This window comes from Balaenoptera acutorostrata, chromosome 2 (genome assembly GCF_949987535.1).
Source record: "Balaenoptera acutorostrata chromosome 2, mBalAcu1.1, whole genome shotgun sequence".
NCBI classification, from domain to species: domain Eukaryota; kingdom Metazoa; phylum Chordata; class Mammalia; order Artiodactyla; family Balaenopteridae; genus Balaenoptera; species Balaenoptera acutorostrata.
In genome coordinates, this window is record NC_080065.1 from 46346958 (window position 1) to 46366871 (window position 19914).

At 36.8% G+C, this 19914-nt stretch overlaps 1 protein-coding gene across 3 annotated transcripts in view; it reads left to right on the forward strand.

Annotated features, from left to right (window-relative positions):
- DDX4 (DEAD-box helicase 4) overlaps positions 1–19914 on the forward strand; it is a 67479-nt gene that overhangs the window by 3365 nt on the left and 44200 nt on the right. For all 3 annotated transcript variants that reach the window (XM_057540620.1, XM_057540622.1, XM_057540621.1), the window contains exon 2: positions 7735–7795. In XM_057540620.1, the coding sequence (XP_057396603.1) occupies positions 7735–7795 (61 nt within the window). The remainder of the gene's footprint in view (positions 1–7734; positions 7796–19914) is intronic.

Genomic DNA, 19914 nt, shown 5'->3' on the forward strand with positions numbered 1-19914 from the left:
CTCACAGTAGGTTTGTGGTATAGTCTGCAGTTGATAACGTCAACGTGAGTTTTGATTGCTAAATGTTTTTGTTTGGGGAAATAACTTTTATTTGGAAAATGCTGTCACGTACAGAAATTAGGGCTTAGATTGTAAGCGTTTGCAACAGACATATTTGTTCCTGGGCTTTGGTTATTGTTTCTATTTTGAGGTGCTTTGCTCTTTCTTATGTGATATGATAGGTCATCTGGAACCTTAGGTCTATGTGTGATACATGACACTCGGAGTTGGAGTTCTCTAGCTCTGGAGGTGCTGAAAGAGCTGCATTAATTCTAGAAGATGACTCCATGCAGCAATTGCTGGAGAAACTGAAGAGAGGACCAGACTTCAACTGGGAATGTGAATGGGGCTGATCTGGCTTGGACTGATGAATCAGAAGAAGGGATGGAGGATGGTATTGTCTGTATTTGGGAGCTTTAATTTCTGTTTTAGATCATAGGAGGAGAGATGTATTTTGTTCAAAATTTAAATTTTATGTGGCATGCTATCTGATGCAACCTATCTGGTCAGTTTATTTGGACAACGTAACTCAGCTTTATTTGACATGGAACCTAGAATAGGAGATGAGATCTTGATATTCTGTACAAGTTGATTTAGTACTCTGATGCATTTCAGGGTATTCTGGGCATAAAATGGAGGATATTTGCAAAGGCCCTTAAAGGGCTGGGGAAGAAACACATGGAACTGTCTGCATAGGTCCCTGAATGGACAGGGAAGAGGCATCTTCAAGGTTCATAAGCTGTCCAGCTATAAGTTTGCTTGAGTAGCAGACCTGACAAGTAATTGAGATCAAAACCCTACCATGTTTTAAAAAAAACAACTTAACATGTTAATGGAAGTATTCATTTGTTTGAAAAGACAAAAGATCTAAAAAAAAAAAAAAAGTAAGATATTCCAGAATTGAAAATAATAAGAGTATGTATAAGGTAAAAAGAAATGTGTTCATCAGAATGCAAATAGATTATTTGTAGCTACCTGTGAGAACCCTTATGTTTAAAACATTTTGAAATTTCTCAATTGGTTCATTTGGATGGGTAAAGAGGTTATAAATATTTTATAGCTAAGTGTTCTAAAAATAAGGTAATGTTAAGACCTAAGACTCATTCAGCACATTTTTATTATTATTATTATTATTTTTTTTTTTCTTTTTTGGCTGCGTTGGGTCATTGTTACTTCGTGGGCTTTCTCTAGTTGCGGTGAGCAGGGGCTACTCTTCGTTGTGGTGCGGAGGCTTCTCATTGTGGTGGCTTCTCTTGTTGCGGAGCACAGGCTCTAGGTGCACAGGCTTCAGTAGTTGTGGAGCTCAGGCTCAGTAGTGTGGCACATGGGCTTAGTTGCTCCGCGGCATGTGGGATCTTCCCAGACCAGGGATTGAACCCATGTCCCCTACATTGGCAGGCAGATTCTTAACAACTGCACCACCAGGAAAGTCCCAGCACATTTTTATTTGAGCCATACTTGGTGCTGGAGATAGTGGTGAACGTGATAGATAAGGGGCTCACTGTCATGGATGTTCTATTTTACTGGGAGAGACAGAATAAGCACATTGAAAATCAAATATAGAGAGTGAAAAATATTATGAAAAAAAATCAGGAAACTCTGTGTGTGTGTGTGTGTGAGAGAGAGAGAGAGGGAGAGGGAGAGAAAGAGAGCGAGAGATAGATATTGGGATGGGGTAGATTTAGATCACGTGGAGAGGAAAAGCTTCCCTGAGACTATGACTCATGAGCTGGAGACCTGAAGGAGTCCCAATAGGACATGATGTGTAAAGATCCAGAGAAGGGAACAAACTTGGGGTATCAGGGCAACAGGAGGAAGTACAAAGTATTAGTTTCCTATGGCTGCTGTAACAAATTACCACAAACTAGGTGGCTTACAGTAACAGAAAAATTTCTCTTACAGTTCTGGAGGCCAGAAGTTAGAAATCATGGTGTCAGCAGTGCTAGTGCTGTCTTCCTTCTGTAGGCTCTAGGAGAGAATCCATGCCTCTTCCAGCTTCTGGTGGTTATGGGCAGTCCTTGGCTTGTGGCTGCCTCTCTTTCTGCTGTCTTCACAGGCCTTCTCTGTGTGTTTGTGTTAATACCCTTTGCCTCTCATAAGGACACTTGTGATGACATTTAGAGCCCACTGTGATAATCCGGGGTAATCTCATTTCAGAATTCTTTTTTTAAAAAAAATTTTTGGCTGCTTTGGGTCTTCGTTGCTGCGTGCGGGCTTTCTGTAGTTGTGGTGAGCGGGGGCTACTCTTCGTTGCAGTGCACGGGCTTCTCATTGCGGTGGCTTCTCTTGTTGCAGAGTACAGGCTCTAGGGCGCGTGGGCTCAGTAGTTGTGGCTCACGGGCTTAGTTGCTCCGCGGCATGTGGGATCTTCCCAGACCAGGGCATGAACCCGTGTCCCCTGCATTGGCAGGCAGATTCTTAACCACTGCACTGCCAGGAAAGTCCCAGAATTCTTAATTATATCTGCTCCATCTCTTTTTTCCAAATAAGATAACATTTACACATTTCAGGAATTAGGACAATATCATTGAGTGGCCATTATTCAATCTGCTATAGCTAGTATTGCTGAAGCACAGTGAGATAAGACAAGATTGGTAGAAAATGAAATCCGAGAAGGAAAGAGAAAAGGAGGAGAGGGAGAGGACCCTGGAGATAGTGGTGGACATAGAGCTGATAGGACTGGATGGGCTGGATATGGGGAATGAAAGAGAGAGTGATGCCACATTTTTAAATTTAAGCAACTAGATGGATGATGGTGCTCTTTACTGAAATGGGAAATACGTGGAAGATGAACAAATTTGGGAGGGAAAAAAAATCAAGAATTCTGAATTTGCTGTGTTCAATTTGAGATACCTAAGAAAACATGTAAGTAAGAATGCCAGTCAGTAGATTATATGAATTTGTTGGTTAGGAGAGTGATCAGAGCTATAGATACAAATTTGGGAATTACCTATATATTGATTTCCATTTGCATGGAATATCTTTTTCCATCCCCTCACTTTCAGTCTGTATGTGTCCCTAGGTCTGAAGTGGGTCTCTTGTAGACAGCATATATATGGGTCTTGTTTTTGTATCCATTCAGCCAGTCTATGTCTTTTGGTTGGGGCATTTAATCCATTCACGTTTAAGGTAATTATCGATATGTATGTTCCTATGACCATTTTCTTAATTGTTTTGGGTTTGTTTTTGTAGGTCCTTTTCTTCTCTTGTGTTTCCCACTTAGAGAAGTTCCGTTAGCATTTGTTGTAGCGCTGGTTTGGTGGTGCTGAATTCTCTTAGCTTTTGCTTGTCTGTAAAGGTTTTGATTTCTCCATCAAATCTAAATGAGATCCTTGCTGGGTAGAGTAATCTTGGTTGTAGGTTCTTCCCTTTCATCACTTTAAGTATATCATGCCACTCCCTTCTGGCTTGCAGAGTTTCTGCTGAGAAATCAGCTGTTAACCTTATGGGAGTTCCCTTGTATGTTATTTGTCGTTTTTCCCTTGCTGCTTTCAGTAATTTTTCTTTGTCTTTAATTTTTGCCACTTTGATTACTATGTGTCTCGGCGTGTTTCTCCTTGGGTTTATTCTGTATGGGACTCTCTGTGCTTCCTGGACTTGGGTGGCTATTTCCTTTCCCATGTTAGGGAAGTTTTCGACTATAATCTCTTCAAATATTTTCTCTGGTCCTTTCTCTGTCTCTTCTCCTTCTGGGACCCCTATAATGCGAATGTTGTTGCGTTTAATGTTGTCCCAGAGGTCTCTTAGGCTGTCTTCATTTCTTTTCATTCTTTTTTCTTTAGTCTGTTCCGCAGCAGTGAATTCCACCATTCTGTCTTCCAGGTCACTTATCCGTTCTTCTGCCTCAGTTATTCTGCTATTGATTCCTTCTAGTGTAGTTTTCATTTCAGTTATTGTATTGGTCATCTCTGTTTGTTTGTTCTTTAATTCTTCTAGGTCTTTGTTAATCATTTCTTGCATCTTCTCAATCTTTGCCTCCATTCTTATTCCGAGGTCCTGGATCATCTTCATTATCATTATTCTGAATTCTTTTTCTGGAAGGTTGCCTATCTCCACTTCATTTAGTTGTTTTTCTGGGGTTTTTTCTTGTTCCTTCATCTGGTACACAGCCCTCTGCCTTTTCATCTTCTCTGTCTTTCTGTAACTGTCGTTTTTGGTCCACAGGCTGCAGGATTGTAGTTTTTCTTGCTTCTGTTGTCTGCCCTCTGGTGGTTGAGGCTATCTAAGAGGCTTGATGGGAGGCTCTGGTGGTGGGTAGAGCTGACTGTTGCTGTGGGGGTCAGAGCTCAGTAAAACCTTAATCCACTGGACTGTTGATGGGTGGGGCTGGGTTCCCTCCCTGTTGCGTTGTTTTGCCTGAGGCAACCTGACACTGGAGCCTACCCGTGCTCTTTGGTGGGGTTAATGGCAGACTCTGGGAGGGCTCACGCCAAGGAGAACTTCCCAGGACCTCTGCTGCCAGTGTCCTTATCCCCACGGTGAAACAGAGCCACCACTTGCCTCTGCAGGACACCCCCCAACACCAGCAGGTACGTCTGGTTCAGTCTCCCCCAGGGTCACTGCTCCTTCCCCTGGGTCCCGATGCACACATTACTTTGTGTGTGCCCTCCAAGAGTGGGGTCTCTGTTTCCCCAAGTCCTGTCACAGTCCTGCAATCAATTCCCACTAGACTTCAAAGTCTGATTCTCTAGGAATTCCTCCTCCCGTTGCCGGACCCCCAGGTTGGGAAGCCTGACGTGGGGCTCAAAACCTTCACTCCAGTGGGTGGACTTCTGTGGTATAAGTGTTCTCCAGTCTGTGAGTCACCCACCCAGCAGTTATGGGATTTGATTTTACTCTGATTGCGCCCCTCCTACCGTCTCACTGTGGCTTCTCCTCTGTCCTTGGACGTGGGGTATCCTCCTTGGTGAAGTCCAGGGTCTTCCTGTCAATGATTGTCCAGCAGCCAGTTGTGATTCTGGTGCTCTCGCAAGAGGGAGTGAGAGCACGTCCTTCTACTCCGCCATCTTGGTTAATCCTCGAATTACCTATATATTAACGGGATTTAAAGCTGTGAGGTTGGGTAAAGTTGGATAGAGTAAAATAGGCTGAGGGCTGTGCCATGAACTGTGGGGCACTCCAACTTTAAAGGAACATTAGAGGAGGAGCTGGCAAAGGAGATTGAGGAGGGAGTGGCCAGTGGGGCAAGAGGAAAACCAGGGGAGTGTGTGTTCCTTAAGCCAGAGAAGAATGTTGGAAAGAGGAAGGAGAGTCTGTTGTTTCAAATGCTGCTGAGAGTTCTGGTAGGATGAAACATAAAAGTAGTAATTTTATTACATAATATCCTTATTATAAGCTTTTTCAGAGCAGAGGTGAGGATGGAGGCTAGACTAGAGTGGCGTGAAGGAAAAATGGAATATGAGAAAGTGGAGGCAGCAACTGTAGACAAGATACTTTGCCTACAAAGGAGCAGAGAAGTGATAAAATAGCTGGAAGGAAATATGAAGTTAATTTATTTTTAAGGTAATGAAAAAGATTAAAGATTTTTTATGATGAAAGATGAATTCTGTTGAAAAAAATTTTTTTTTAAATTTGCCTTGGAATGTATGTGGGACATTAAATTCCACAGTCTGAAGATTGTCTAATAATAGTAATTTTTCGATTCTTTGGTGCCAGAGTGTTTCATTATTTTTTATCAGTTATATAATGCTGAAAGTGTTATAACACTTATAAAACCAGCCCTTTTTTGGGTTCTATTCATCCAGTAATACTTTGGCCACTAGGAAAGAGAGAAAAGTCTTCAGGGTTTCAGTTTAAACAGGGAAAACTGGATTACTTTTCTTGTTTTAATGTCTATGGTAATCATAAATTGGAGCCCTTTACTGTAGCCCAAGCCATTTCCAGGATTCTATTGTCTATTTTTAATAAGTCAGAAAAATAACTGGATGACTTTTGAGCTTTATAAAGGTAGTTTTTAAAGTCATTTAGTGTCTTTTGTGAAAGAAATTTTAGATAAAAGTATTACCTGAAGAGACCTACCTTGGTGCACTCCCTCCAGCTTTGGGTTTATTTAAAGGAATTTATTTGAAAAAATATTGTGATTCTTCTAATGCAGTCAGTTAATTAAAGTATCATCTGTAAATTTTAGGTCACTTTTCGTTTTTAAATTATTGAATTCCGATTTTGATGTGCAAGAATTTCAGAGCTCTGTTCAAAAGTTTTGCCTTAAGTAGAGGAAGCTTGTTTGAGAGGAAATAAAGATTTAATGATGATAAGGACATCCTAGGAGTTAGAAGTGAGAAAAATGTTACTCATGTTGTCATTAACCCAGGAATACCCTGAGAAATGTTGGAAGGTTCCAAAATTAACTTGACATTTAGCTATGAATTTTCTGAGTCCAACAGTCGTTACACCATTGCAAGCATAATGCATATGTATTAATAGCGAATAAATTTTGAGACTGAAGTAGGGAAAATGGGACAGTCAGTATTTGGGAGCATTAAAGGCAATCTTGAACTATTTCTGTGGCAAATTTGATTGAAATTAACCATGAATATTCTGACCTGTAGCTGGCATCCACCAGTTCATTGGATTTTTAGTGCACCTGCGAGATACATCTGTAGATAAACTGTTTTTAGTGCATAAGTGAGGTTTTCTTTACTTTAGAATTAATTCTTTTTTTTAAAAATGTGAGTACATTAGTTTCACATCATATAAAAACAATTGAAGTTTAAAAATAAATTTCTGTAATGCTTTACTGTAGAAATTGTTATCTGCCACTCTCCTTCTGTGCTCTACTTTATTCTGTACAGTTTTGATGAGTATACTGTAAAATACTGAACTCTGTAACCTATATTGTGTATTGGCAGGTATTGATTTATTCATGTATTACTTTGGTTATTGTAGTAATATAATAATAGTATTTGATTATACTTTTCAAGTAGGGTGGCTAAAGTTTTATTTGAAGTTGGGTGTCAGCAAACTCCATAAAGGGCCAGGTAGTAAACATTTGAGACTTTGAAGGCCTTATGGTCTCTGTTAGGACTTTGCTATTGTAGTGCAAAAGCAGCCATCGACATACGTAGATGAATTGAGGGTGGCTGTGTTCCAGTAAAACTTTATTTACAAAAACTGGTAGCCCACCAGATTTGTCTTGTGGCTGTAGTTTGCTGACCAGTGTTTTTTTTTTTTTTTTTTAAATTAATTAATTAATTAATTAATTTATGGCTGTGTTGGGTCTTCGTTTCTGTGCGAGGGCTTTCTCTAGTTGCGGCGAGCGGGGGCCACTCTTCATCGCGGTGCGCGGGCCTCTCACTGTCGCGGCCTCTCTTGTTGCGGAGCACAGGCTCCAGATGCGCAGGCTCAGTAGTTGTGGCTCACGGGCCTAGTTGCTCCGCAGCATGTGGGATCTTCCCAGACCAGGGCTCGAACCCGTGTCCCCTGCATTAGCAGGCAAATTCTCAACCACTGTGCCACCAGGGAAGCCCGCTAACCAGTGTTTTAAGTGATATATTAATACGCTATACATACAATGTTAAAGTGAAGGTGTTTTAGAGTAATTAATAAAGGAACATGCAGTGACTCAGAAAATCTTACATTCTATTATTGTTTTGTTCTGAACAAAACCCAGTTGTTAAAATTTTGTAGTATTTGTGAGATAGATTACACATTTTTATTATTCACCGTAGAAAACAAGTCTTTTCTTTTTTCTTACAGGATAGGTATTCTTCTGGAGCACATGGAGACACTTTTAACAGGACTCTGGCTTCATTGTCAGGTATGTGTTAAGGCAAAAAGGTAAAACCATTTTTAGGTTAAGGGCTTCATCCAGTGGATGAGGAGCTGACTAGAAGATGTCTTGTAGAGGATGTTTTCTAAATTTTCGAGAATTCATTCTGGCTTGAATATTTTGGGTTGGGAGCCACTTACAGCTAAAGGAAAGGAGAGAGGAGAGAGTGTAGTGCTATAGAGTGTATCCTTTGATTTAGTGGGTTTGCTGTAAAACCTTTGCCCAACCTGGAAGTTGCATGTTTGGCTTTCAGGCTGCTTAGGGAATTGTCAGGGTTCCTGATATAAGGCAGTAGGAGATTGGACTCTGTAAGGTGTTGAAGTAGGTTGCAATGGTGGTGACCTGTCAGGATAACAACTGTTTAAGCCAAACTCATATGAAGATAATATGAGTTTCTTTGGGATCTGAAAACAAATTTAGGGGAGGTCCTAGGCAAATAAGAGAAACAAATCAAGATAAGGGAGCTGTTGTTTTCCCTTACCACTTATTTCCATCTGGTTCGCCTACATATTTTATAAAGTTGATGTGGATGGGAAGATGGGTGGAAGTGGTAGGACCTGGGCTAGGAAGTTAAACTTATGGCAGTAGTGTTTCATTTTGTTGAAGTCCAAAGCAGGCTGAAATGCTATTTCTACTATTTTTCTTCAATTTTTCTTACTGTGGTAAAATATATGTAACACAAAATTAACTGTATTAACCATTTTTAAGTGTACAGTTCAGTGACATTAAGGACATTCATATTGCTGTGTAGCCATCACCACCATCTACCTCTGGAATTTTTTCATCTTCCCAAACTGAAACTTCATGCCCATTAAACAATAACTCGCCAGTCCTTCGTCTCCTCAGCTCTTGGCAATCACTGTTTACTTTCTATGAATTTGAGTTACTATGAATTTACTGTGAGTCTCTATGAATTTGAGTAACTACTACTTTTAAGTCTTACTCTGATGCAAGGAGAGGGCCTGGTGACACCAGGTAGTTTCATTTGTCTCATCAAAAATTAGTGGATGAGGTAAAACGTTTTATAGTCTAGGAAGCTGCTGGCTCACTGAAGCCTGTCCCAAAGTGAAAAACCTGTGGAGAGGTAGTTTCTAAAAATGTGAACGGGAGTTCGAGAATCAGAGTTCATCAGGTTAAAGCAAATTTAATTCCCATGTTCACCTTAATTTCAGAGTAATTCTCTCTCTCTTTTTTTTTTAGAGTAATTCTCTTGATAGAAGGAAGTTGAGTTTAGAAGAAATGCTTTTGCTATTACCAAGATGCATTTGTCTTTTGTAAACATTTAAACGCAGCGGTTTAATATAGAATATTCAGATTCTCAGAAGTTTATGCAATTGCTGCCTGCTGAAACCCCAGCAGAAGGCTAACCACATGCATGTGTGTGTACTTGAAGTATTCCAAAAAGAAAATTGGGTAAAAGTAATCTATACTTCTTAACACATCTATATGCATAGATCATTGTGTAATCAGGAGAAACCTTGTTCTGTGAGGTGTCAAAGATAATTTTTGTAAAGGAATGAAAGTTTGGGTCCATAGTATATTACAGTATAACGTGACTTTGTAGTGAAATCGTCAGTAAACTAGATTGAAGTAGCCACCAACTAAAAACCTGGACTTTTCTTAGCATTAGCTCTTGAATGTTCAGGCTAATGATATAAAATCAATTAATGAAAAATATAGATTGCCTGCTCACCTTCTGGGTAACAAATACTTTGGTAGCTCTTTTTTAAGTAAAATATTTTTTTCATGAAAATAGACTTCCTTATTACAGAAATACATACTAGGCCAATGAATGCTATACTAAGATAATACCTAGATATTCTTATTGCAAAAAAAATAGTGGAAAAACTTAAATATAGTTGTGAAAAGAAAGAAAATGAACTGAAATCTTGGCTCCCAGGTTTAACCACGAGTGTCTGTTGACAGTCTTTCGACTCTGATTTTTTAGATTTCTGCATGAATCAACCAACTATGGATGAAAAATACTTGGAAAAAAATTCCAGAAAGTTCCCAAAAGCAAAACTTGAATTTGCCCTCCACTGGCAACTATTTATATAGCATTTACATTGTATTTGGTATTATATGTAATCTAGAGATCATTTAAAGTATGTGGAGGATGTTAGGTTATATGCAAAGACTACACCATTTTATATGAGGGACCTGTGTGCCCAGGGATTTTAGTATCCTTGGGGGTAGGGGGTGGGTGGAGGGGATTAGGTGGTGGGTCCTGGATCTAACCCCTCTCCGATACCAATATTTAGCTCCCCCCCTTTCCCCTATATACTCCACTCACACTTCTTCCCTTCCCACTCTCCTAATAGTTATCACACTTTTTGCATAAAAACCTATACTCAGTTTTTATATCATGGCTGTGTATATATCATTCATATGTGAACCATGTACTATATTATGGTTGCATTTCCTTTATTATTCAATCTTCTGTTTTGTTTTTACTAGAGTTAATCATTACCTTGTTTTGTTTTTACTTGATCTGTGTTTCTGTTGCTAATTTACTTCGAAACCCTCTGCCAGAAGCACAGCTATCTATTCATATCTATTTATGTTCATAGTTTTTAACACATCTTTCTAAGCATGGATATGCATCAGACTATATTCATGGTTAGTTTCTATCACGTATACAGTGATCTATCAGTTTCATTTTTCCTGATTCCTCTATCCTCTCCAGGATAAGCTTGCCTCCCTAGCCTCTCATCCCAAGAATTACCCTTCACCTCTTCCATGTGTCACCTTTTCTTTTCCCTGAATCCCATGTTTTTTTCTATCTTGATTCCCCTGCCTCCCCACTTCAGTGGAGCCCATTTTCCTGCAGCTTCTTGGGAAAGGAAGCATGGGAAAGAAATTTGAGAGATTGCAAATATCTTTACTTTCCTAATTGATTCATAAAAACAGAACAGAAGATTGATTCCTAGTTTGAGTAACATTTTAGGTTGGAAATAATTTTCCCCTAAAACTTTATAATATCTTCATTGAATGTGAAATACCAGTGATGCTGCTTAGTTTGATAATCTGAGTTCTGGTCCTTTGTATATGACTTTTTCTAAACTCTTCTGAAGCTTTTAGGATCTTACTTTGTCTTCTGTATTCTGAAAATTTTATGATTGTGTAACTTGATGTGGAACTTTTTATTTATTATACAAGACACTTAGTGAATGGGCCTTTTAAATCTGAAATTCATACCCTTTACTTATTTTGTTATTTTTTTCTCTGAGGATTATTATAATTTCATTTGAATGTTATTTCTGTTCCCTTTGCTGGTTCTTAGACTTCTTTTTCCCTGTGTTTGTTTTGTTTCACGTAGGTGACTTTCTTCAAAAGTCTGGTGATCCTTGCCTGCCTTTTTGTATTTAGGAGTGGAACATTAAAAACTCAACCCTGTGCCTGGACACAGCTTCTTGACTGATGGGTTCTACTATTAAGTGATTGGGCCAGGGCTAGGCTGTTTTGTTGGGGAGAGCAGTTTTCTTAGAGAGGAATCATGTAGTGCTTTTCTAGAGGATTTAAGTTTTTTAAGCTCTCATTTCTTGTTTCATCCTTCCCTCCTCTCTCTTTCCTTGTTGTATTGTACAGATCCTGTGCTGCCTTTGCTGGTTTCTTTTTTACCCATTTTTGAATGATTTGAATTCTTCCTAGACTAGCTATTAGAAGTGTCAGGGAATTCTTATTCCTCTACTTCCCTGAAGCAGCCATTCTTTTTGTGTGTGTGTTTTAAAAGATATGTTGTTACGTGTACCTATTTTTTTGTGTGCTTGTAATTTTAACTTAGAAAAATGTTACTGTGCTGAAGATCTCATAATTTTTTCTTACCTCCCACCACTATGTTTAAGACATATTGCTAATTGATAATTGATTGCGTTATTTCTAACTACTGTATGGTATTTCATATACTTTATCACCAAGTTTTATCTCCTCCCTATCCCCATGATGGACACTGTAATTACCCCTTATTCTCCTCCAGCACCACAAGGATGAACATTCTTTTACATGTCCCTTTGTGGGTCTAAGTGAGAATTTCTTTGGGTAATGGACTCAGGAGAGGAATTACAGGGTCATGGGGTGTATATATACTTAATTTGATTAAATATTTAATAATTGCTTTCCAGAATAGCTGTGTCAGTCTCTACTCCCATAAGTAGGACATGAGGGTTCTTATATTCCATTGACATTGTTATTCAGTCTTGTGCTTTTAGCCAGCCTATTGGGTATATAGTAAAATCTCTTTGTTTTAAATTCGCTTATCTGATTATTTATTAGCTTAACTGTCTCTTCATATGCATGCTTGTTATCTTTTTAGGTTTCCACTTCTGTAAGTTGCCTATCATATATATAGTCCATTTTCTTTTGGGCTTGCTTTCTTTCTCTTGTTGATTGGCAGGCATTCTTTGTATGTTCCAGATTTTACACTTTTTTCTGATTTAGACATTGTGAATATCTTCTTCCATTTATTATCTGTCAACTTTGTCCATGATATTCCTTACTGATCAAAAATTTTAATTCAAAGCCATTAAATTTTTTTTTTGCTTTCTGATTTGCTTTTGCACTTTTAGTTAAGATGCTTTTCCCTACCTCTGTGTCAAAAAAGTAACCACCTAAGTTATCTTTAGAGTTTTACCTTTCACATTTAGCTTTTATTCATCTGAATCCGTCCTTTTTTAAAAAAAATTCATGATGGCCATATTTATTTGGGTGCCAAATCAGGACATAGTATATGTAGTATGAGTGTACATACAGGGCTCACAAAAAAGAATCTTTGACATTAGGGTTTTTCTCGTCAACTTGGGCCATGGGTCTTCAGTGATAGTGGAGGTTTTTTTTTTTTAAATCTTGGTAACATAAATATAACATAAAATTTACTGTCTTAATCATTTCTTAAGGTAAAAAATGATTAAAAACTATTTTTTAGAGCAATTCTAGGGTCACAGCAAAATTAAAGGGAAGGTATAGAGTTCCCATAAACCCCCTGTCCTGACACATGCTCTGCTTCCCCAACTACCAACCCCCGACCAGAGTAGAACATTTGTTACAAGTGATGAGTCTACGTTGGCACATCATTATTACCCAAAGTCCATAGTTTACGTTATGGTTCACTCATTGTGTTGTATATTCTGTGGGTTTGCACAAATGTGTAATGACATGTATGCACCATTATAGTATCATACAGAATATTTTCACTGTTCTAAAAATCCTCCACGCTCCACCCATTCATCCCTGCCCTCTCCTTCAACTCCTAGCAACCAGTGATCTTTTTATTGTCTCCGTAGTTTTGCTTTTTCCAGAAGGTCATATAGCTGGAATCATACAGTATGTGGCCTTTTCAGATTGGCTTCTTTCACTTAGTAATATGCATTTAAGCTTCCTCCATAGGTCATTTTTTTTTTTTTTTTTTTTTTTTTTTTAGTATTGAATAACATTCCATTGTCAGAATGTACCACAGGTTTTTTTTTTTTTTTTTTAAACATTCACCTACTGATGGACATCTTGGTTGCTTCCGTTTTGGCAGTTATGAATAAAACTGTTAGAAACATCCATGTGCAGGTTTCTGTGTGGACATAAGTTTTTAACTCCTTTGGATAAATACCAAGGAGCACAGTTGCTGGATGGTATGGTTAAGAGTATGTTTATTTTTGTAAGAAGCAACCAGACTGTCTTCCAAATTGTGTCTGTACCATTTTGCATTCCCACCAGCAATAAATGAGAGTTCTTGTTGCTCCACATCCTCCTCAGCATTTGGTGTTGTCAGTGTTATGGATTTTGGCCATTCTAATAGGTATATAGTGGCATCTCATTGTTTTAATTTGCATTTCTCTGATGTCCTATCATGTGGAGCATCTTTCCATATGCTTATTTGTCCTATATTCTTCTTTGATGAGGTGACTGTTAAGGTCTTTGACCCATTTTTTAATTGGGTTTTCTTATTGTTGAATTTTAAGAGTTGTTTATTTTGGATAACACTCTTTTATCAGATATTTTTTTTGCAAATATCTTCTCCCAGTGTGTGGGTTGTCTTCTCATTTACTTGACATTATCTTTCACAGAGAAATTTTTAATTTTACTGAAGTCCAGCTTATCAATTATTTCTTTCATGGATTATGCCTTTGGTGTTGTATCTAAAAAGCCATTGTCATTCTCAAGGTCATCTAGATTTTCTCCTATGTTATATTCTAGGAGTTCTATAGTTTTGCATTTACATTTAGGTCTGTGATCCATTTTTAGTTAATTTTTGTGAAGGGTGTAAGGTCTGCTCTAGATTCTTTTCTTTTAATATCATGTGGATGTCCAGTTGTTCCAACACCATTTGTTGAAAAGATTTTCTTTGCTCCGTTTTATTGCCTTTGCTCTTTCATCAAAGATCAGTTGACTATATTAATGTGGGTCTATTTCTAGGCTCTCTGTTCTGTTCCATTGATCTATTTGTTTGTTATTTTGCTAATACCACACTGGCCTGGTTACTATAGCTTTATAGTAAGTCTTGAAGTTGGGTAGTGTCAGACCTCCAACTTTGTTCTCCTTCAGCATTGTGTTGGCTGTTCTGGGTCTTTTGTCTTTCCATATAAACTTTAAAATCAGTTGTTGATATCCACAAAATATATAACTTGCTGCAATTTTGATTGATGTTGAACTTATAGATCAAGTTGGGAAGAACTGACATCTTGACAATATGGAGTCTTCCTATCCATGAATGTGGAATTATCTCTCAGTTTATTTAGTTTTTCTTTGATTTCATTAACCAGAGTTTTATAGTTTCCCACATATAGATCTACACATTTTGTTAGGTTTATACCCAACAGTTTCATTTTTTGGGGTGTTAATGCAAATGGTAATGTGTTTTTAATTTCAAATTCTACTTGTTCATTGCTGGTGTGTAGGAATGCAGTTAACTTTTGTGTAATAACCTTGTATCCTCCAACCTTGCTGAAATTGCACGTTAATTCCAGGAGGTTTTTTTGTCAGTTCTGTTGGGTTGTCCGCATTGATGATCATGTCATTTGTGAAAAAAGACAGTTTTATGTCATATGTCTTCCTTCCCAATATGTATACTTTTTAGATAGAACTTCCAGTCTGTTGTTGAAAAGGAGTGATGAGAGGGCACATCCTTGCTTTATACCTGATCTTAGTGGGAAAACTTTTGAGTTTCTCATTATTAAGTATGATGTTAGCTATAGGGTTTTTTTAGCTATACTTTATCAAGTTGAATAAGTTCTCTCATCTTAACAATTTTTAAGTGTACAGTTGAGTCCATCCTTTTGAATGTGGTGTGAAATAGAGATCATTTTATCTGCAATGGTAACCCAGTTTTCCCGGCACCATCTGTTAAGCATTCTGTCTCTTCCCTCATGGTGTGTGATGCAGATTTCATCTCATACAATTTTGTTCTTTTTTTTTTTTTTGTCTTGAAGCACTGGACAAATCTACCATTCATTGAATAGTAGTAGAAGTAACAAGCATTTAGGCTTTTCCTCATTTCAGTGGAATGCGCCACAATTTTTATAATTAAAGTGTAATGTTTGGTTTAGGCTTCTGTTAACTTTTTTTTCAATCATGCCAAGGAAGTTTCTTTCCTTTTTGCTTGACTATTAGTTTTGTTCAGGAATGGCAGTTGAAAGTTAGCCAGTGCTTTTTTTTTTGGAATTACTGATTTCTGTTGATTTTCTTCTTTAAATATGTTAGTGTAGGGAAATAAATGGATTTTCTATTTTATTTTTAAAATTTATTTAGATTTTATTTATTTATTGGAGTATAGTTGCTTTACAATATTGTGTTAGTTTATATTGTACAGCAGAGTGAATCAGCTATATGTATACATATATTCCCTCTTTTTTGGATTTTCTTCTCATTTAGGTCACCACAGAGCATTGAGTAGAGTTCCCTGTGCTACATAGTAGTTTCTCATTGGTTATCTATTTTATACATAGTATCAATAGTGTATATATGTCAATCCCAATCTCCCAATTCATCCCACCTCCCCCTTTCCCCCTTGGTATCTATATGTTTGTTCTCTACGTCTGTGTCTCTATTTCTGCTTTGTAAATAAGATCATCTATACCAGTTTTTTCAGATTCCACATATATGTGTTAATATACAATATTTGTTTTTCTCTTTCTGACTTACTTCACTCTGTGTGACAATCTCTAGGTCCATCTGTGTCTGTACAGATGACCCCGTTTCATTCCTTTTTATGGCTGAGTAATATTCCATTATATATATGTACCACATCTTCTTTATCCATTCCTCTGTTGATGGACATTTAGGTTGCTTCCATGTCCTGACTGTTGCAGATAGTGCTGCAGTGAACATTAGGGTGCATGTGTCTTTTTGAATTATGGTTTTCTCTGGGTATATGCCCAGTGTTGGGATTGTTGGGTCATACGGTAATTCTATTTTTAGATTTTTACGGCATCTCCATACTGTTCTCCATAGTGGTTATATCAGTTGGATTTTTCTTTTTTAACTTGAACTAACTTTGTGTTCCTAGGATAAGTTTCTAGGATAAATTCATTCCTTGGATAAATATAGTTATTTTATTGCAGTATTGGATGAAATTAGGTGTTTTATTTAGCACTTTTTGAATTATATAAGATTGGCCTGTAGTTTTCTTAAGTTGTTCTCATTTGATTCTGTTTTCAGGCTTTTCATTTAAAAGAAAAATAAGCTCTGGAACATGGAAATTACCTGCTTTTTATAAGTTTAGTAGAATTTGTCCACAGAGGTGTCTAGGCCAGGCCAGGTTCTTCTTAACTAAATAATTTTTTTTTATTGAAGCATAGTGTACACACAGATTCAGTATTTTTAATTAAGTAATATACATATCATAAATGTACAGGTCACTGGAGTTTTACAAGCTGAACACTCCCTTGTAACCAGCACCCAGATCAAGAAACAATGCATTATAAGAGAGCCCTAGAAGCCCTCCTGTGTCTCCCTTCAAGGCACAATCCCTCTGTCAGGAGTAACTACTATTCTGGTTTCTAACAGAGACAGGAAATCTTGGGAAGAGTACACAGAAACTTTAGTTGATTGAAAGGTATGTTAGTCTGTTTCTTGAGCCTAAAACATTTCCTGTTGACTCTAAGGGCTTGCCATTTCTTATACACAAGTTACTTGCTTATGTATTTGAGTACCATTGCAACATTTGCTTTATATGTTGATTCAAGATAGAGAATGAGTGAGTACTTTATTCCTTTTTCCATTTATGTCTTAGTGATACAGCTTGGGAACTACCAGTCTTAGACCAGTGCTGTTCATTAGGACTTTCTGCAATGATGCAGATATTCTCTAGTTGTACTGCATTTGGCTGTTGAACCACAAGTTATATTTGACTGTTGAGCACTTGAAACATGACTAGTGCAACCGAGTAACTGAATTTTTGATTCTATTTAATTTTAATTAATTTTGAAGTTAAATAGTCACATGAGGCTAGGCACTACTGTATGATACAGCATAGCTTTAAAATTTGAGCCAGCTAAGGCATGGCTATTCTCATCTTGTATATTTGGGGAGAGCCTGGCAAACATTAGAAGCTAGTGTTTGGAAAATTGTTAATTTTTCTGGCTGTGTCCTTGCCTGGAATGTTCTTGTCCTTGTAATGTCCCCTTCCCTTTCCTCTTTACCAAAAGCAAAGCTACTTCTTACTGTGATGCTGAAATTGGTACTTCCCTCATGAGGAGTCCATTGAATGTTGGAGCAGTTAGATTTTTGAATAGATCTTCTTAAGTTGGCTTTGAGCTTTCCATCGTCTGAGAGCATCTGAGCTTTACCTATTTACTACTACCTGGAACTCAGAAGCCTTTCGGTTACTTGATGAAATGTTTAGCCTCATCGAGAGAGAAGGAAACTAGTATGAATTGTGATGCCAGAATATAGCTAGTGTGATGCCAGAATATAGCTAGAGGAGGGATTTACAGAAGAGGGATATGTGACTTAAATGTTTTTTAGCATTTTTTATTTTTGGAAGTTTTTTTTTACCCTAATATGTGGCAACTAGTGAGAGTAAGAATTCAAAGAATAATTGTTACCTTGTGACTTTATTTTATTGATGGAACCTTTATTGAAGACCTTTTTATAAAAAGAAATACCTACTATATTAAAAATGTCACATTTGCAAATTATAAAGCTTCATAAATGTTTTGAACTACCACCCATTTTTAAGAACACTACTAATACTGTTATATTGTTTATGTATTATTTTCCTATTCTGTTGTCCAGTCCCCATCCTGCGTTGTTTCTTTCTCTTCCTTTTCAAAAAAAAGCTTTATCACATACGTATGTCTCCCCAAACACTATATTTAAATTTGCTTCTTTAAGTTTTACAAAAATGGTACTGTACCATAAATAGTTTTTGTTCTGCAATTTGGATTTTTCGCTCAGTATTCTTTCTAAGGTTTATCTGTGTTGCCAATTGTTGTAGTTCATTTATAATTATACTCTGCTGTGTAAATCTACCATATATATAATACTATATAATATAGAACACAGTGTATGTAAAACTCTGTTGTGTGACTATACCACATATTTTAATTCGTTTCTTGGTGCACATTTGAGTTGTTTCCTTTTTTACTGTATGAACAAAGCTGCTGTGAACATTTCTTTTTTTCCTTGTTTGCTAAGTATATGTTTTCAGTCGTGAATGGTGTTGAATTGTATTATTTACTTTAATCTGTGGAGATAATTAGTTTTTTCTTTTCTAATCTGTTAAGGTTGTTAATTACCTTTTTAGATGTTCTGATGTTAAAATACCCTTGCATATTGGAATAAACCCAACTTGGTCATAGTGTTTTATCTGTTCAGTTACTGTTGGGCTTGATTTGCTAATATGTGTTTTTGAGATTTTGTATCTACTTATGAGTAAGAGGGGTTTATAATTTTCTTCTGTCTTGTCTTATCAAAATTATGATGGCCTTGTGGAATGAGTTGGGGAATAATTCCTCTTTCTGTTTTCTGGTGGACTTGTATGACATTGGAATGATTTGTTCTTTGAGAGTTTGGTAGAATTCACCTGTGAAACTACATTTAAGTGTGATGCAGAGATTTAAGTACTGGTTCAGTTTCTGTAGGACAATTTAGTTTGTTTTTATTGCTTCTTGAGTCTGTTTTGATGAGTTAATTTTCTTGGAACTTTTCTGTTTAAGTTTTAAATTTAGTAGTATAAAGTTGTTCATGGTAATTTTTATTTTTTTATTGTGGTAGAAAGCATATAACAAGAGAGTTATTCTCTTAAACTTTTAAGTGTATAGTGTTACTGTTAACTACAAGCACAGTGTTCAGCAGAACTCTAGAAACTTTTTTATCTTACATAATTGAAACCTTATATCCATTTAACAACACCTCCCACTGTTTTTGAGGTTATTTCCTTTTTAAAAAAATTCCAAATACTGTTCATTTATGTCTTTTCTTTCTTTCCCTTCCCCCTGCCTCTATCAGACTTCTAGTGATTTGTCATTCTGGCAAGTCTTTATTGGTTTCTTTAAAAAAATTTTTTTTTAATTGAAGTATAGTTGACTTACAATATTGTGTTAGTTTCTGGTATACAGCAGAGTGTTTCAGTTATACATATATATATATATATATATATGTTCTTTTCAGATTCTTTTCCATTATAGTTTATTACAAGATATTGAATATAGTTCCCTGTGTTATACACTAGGACCTTGTTGTCTATTTTATATATAGTAGTTTGTATCTGCTAATCTCCTAATTTATCTCTCCCTCCCCTTTTCCCCTTGGTAACTATACATTTGTTTTTATGTCTGTGAATCTGTTTCTGTTTTGTAAATAATTTCATTTGTATCATTTTTTTAAGATTTCACATATAAGTGATATCGTATGATATTTGTCTTTCTTTTTCTGATTTCACTTAGTATGATAATCTCTGGGTCCATCCATATTGCTGCAGATGGCATTATTTCAGTCTTTTTTATGACTGAGCAGTATTCCATTGTACATATATACCACATCTTCTTTATCCATTCATCTGTTGATGGACATTTAGGTTGCTTCCATGTCTTGGCTATTGTAAATAGTGCTGCTGTGAACATTGGGGTGTATGTATCTTTTTGAATTAGAGTTTTCTCCAGATATATGCCCAGGAGTGA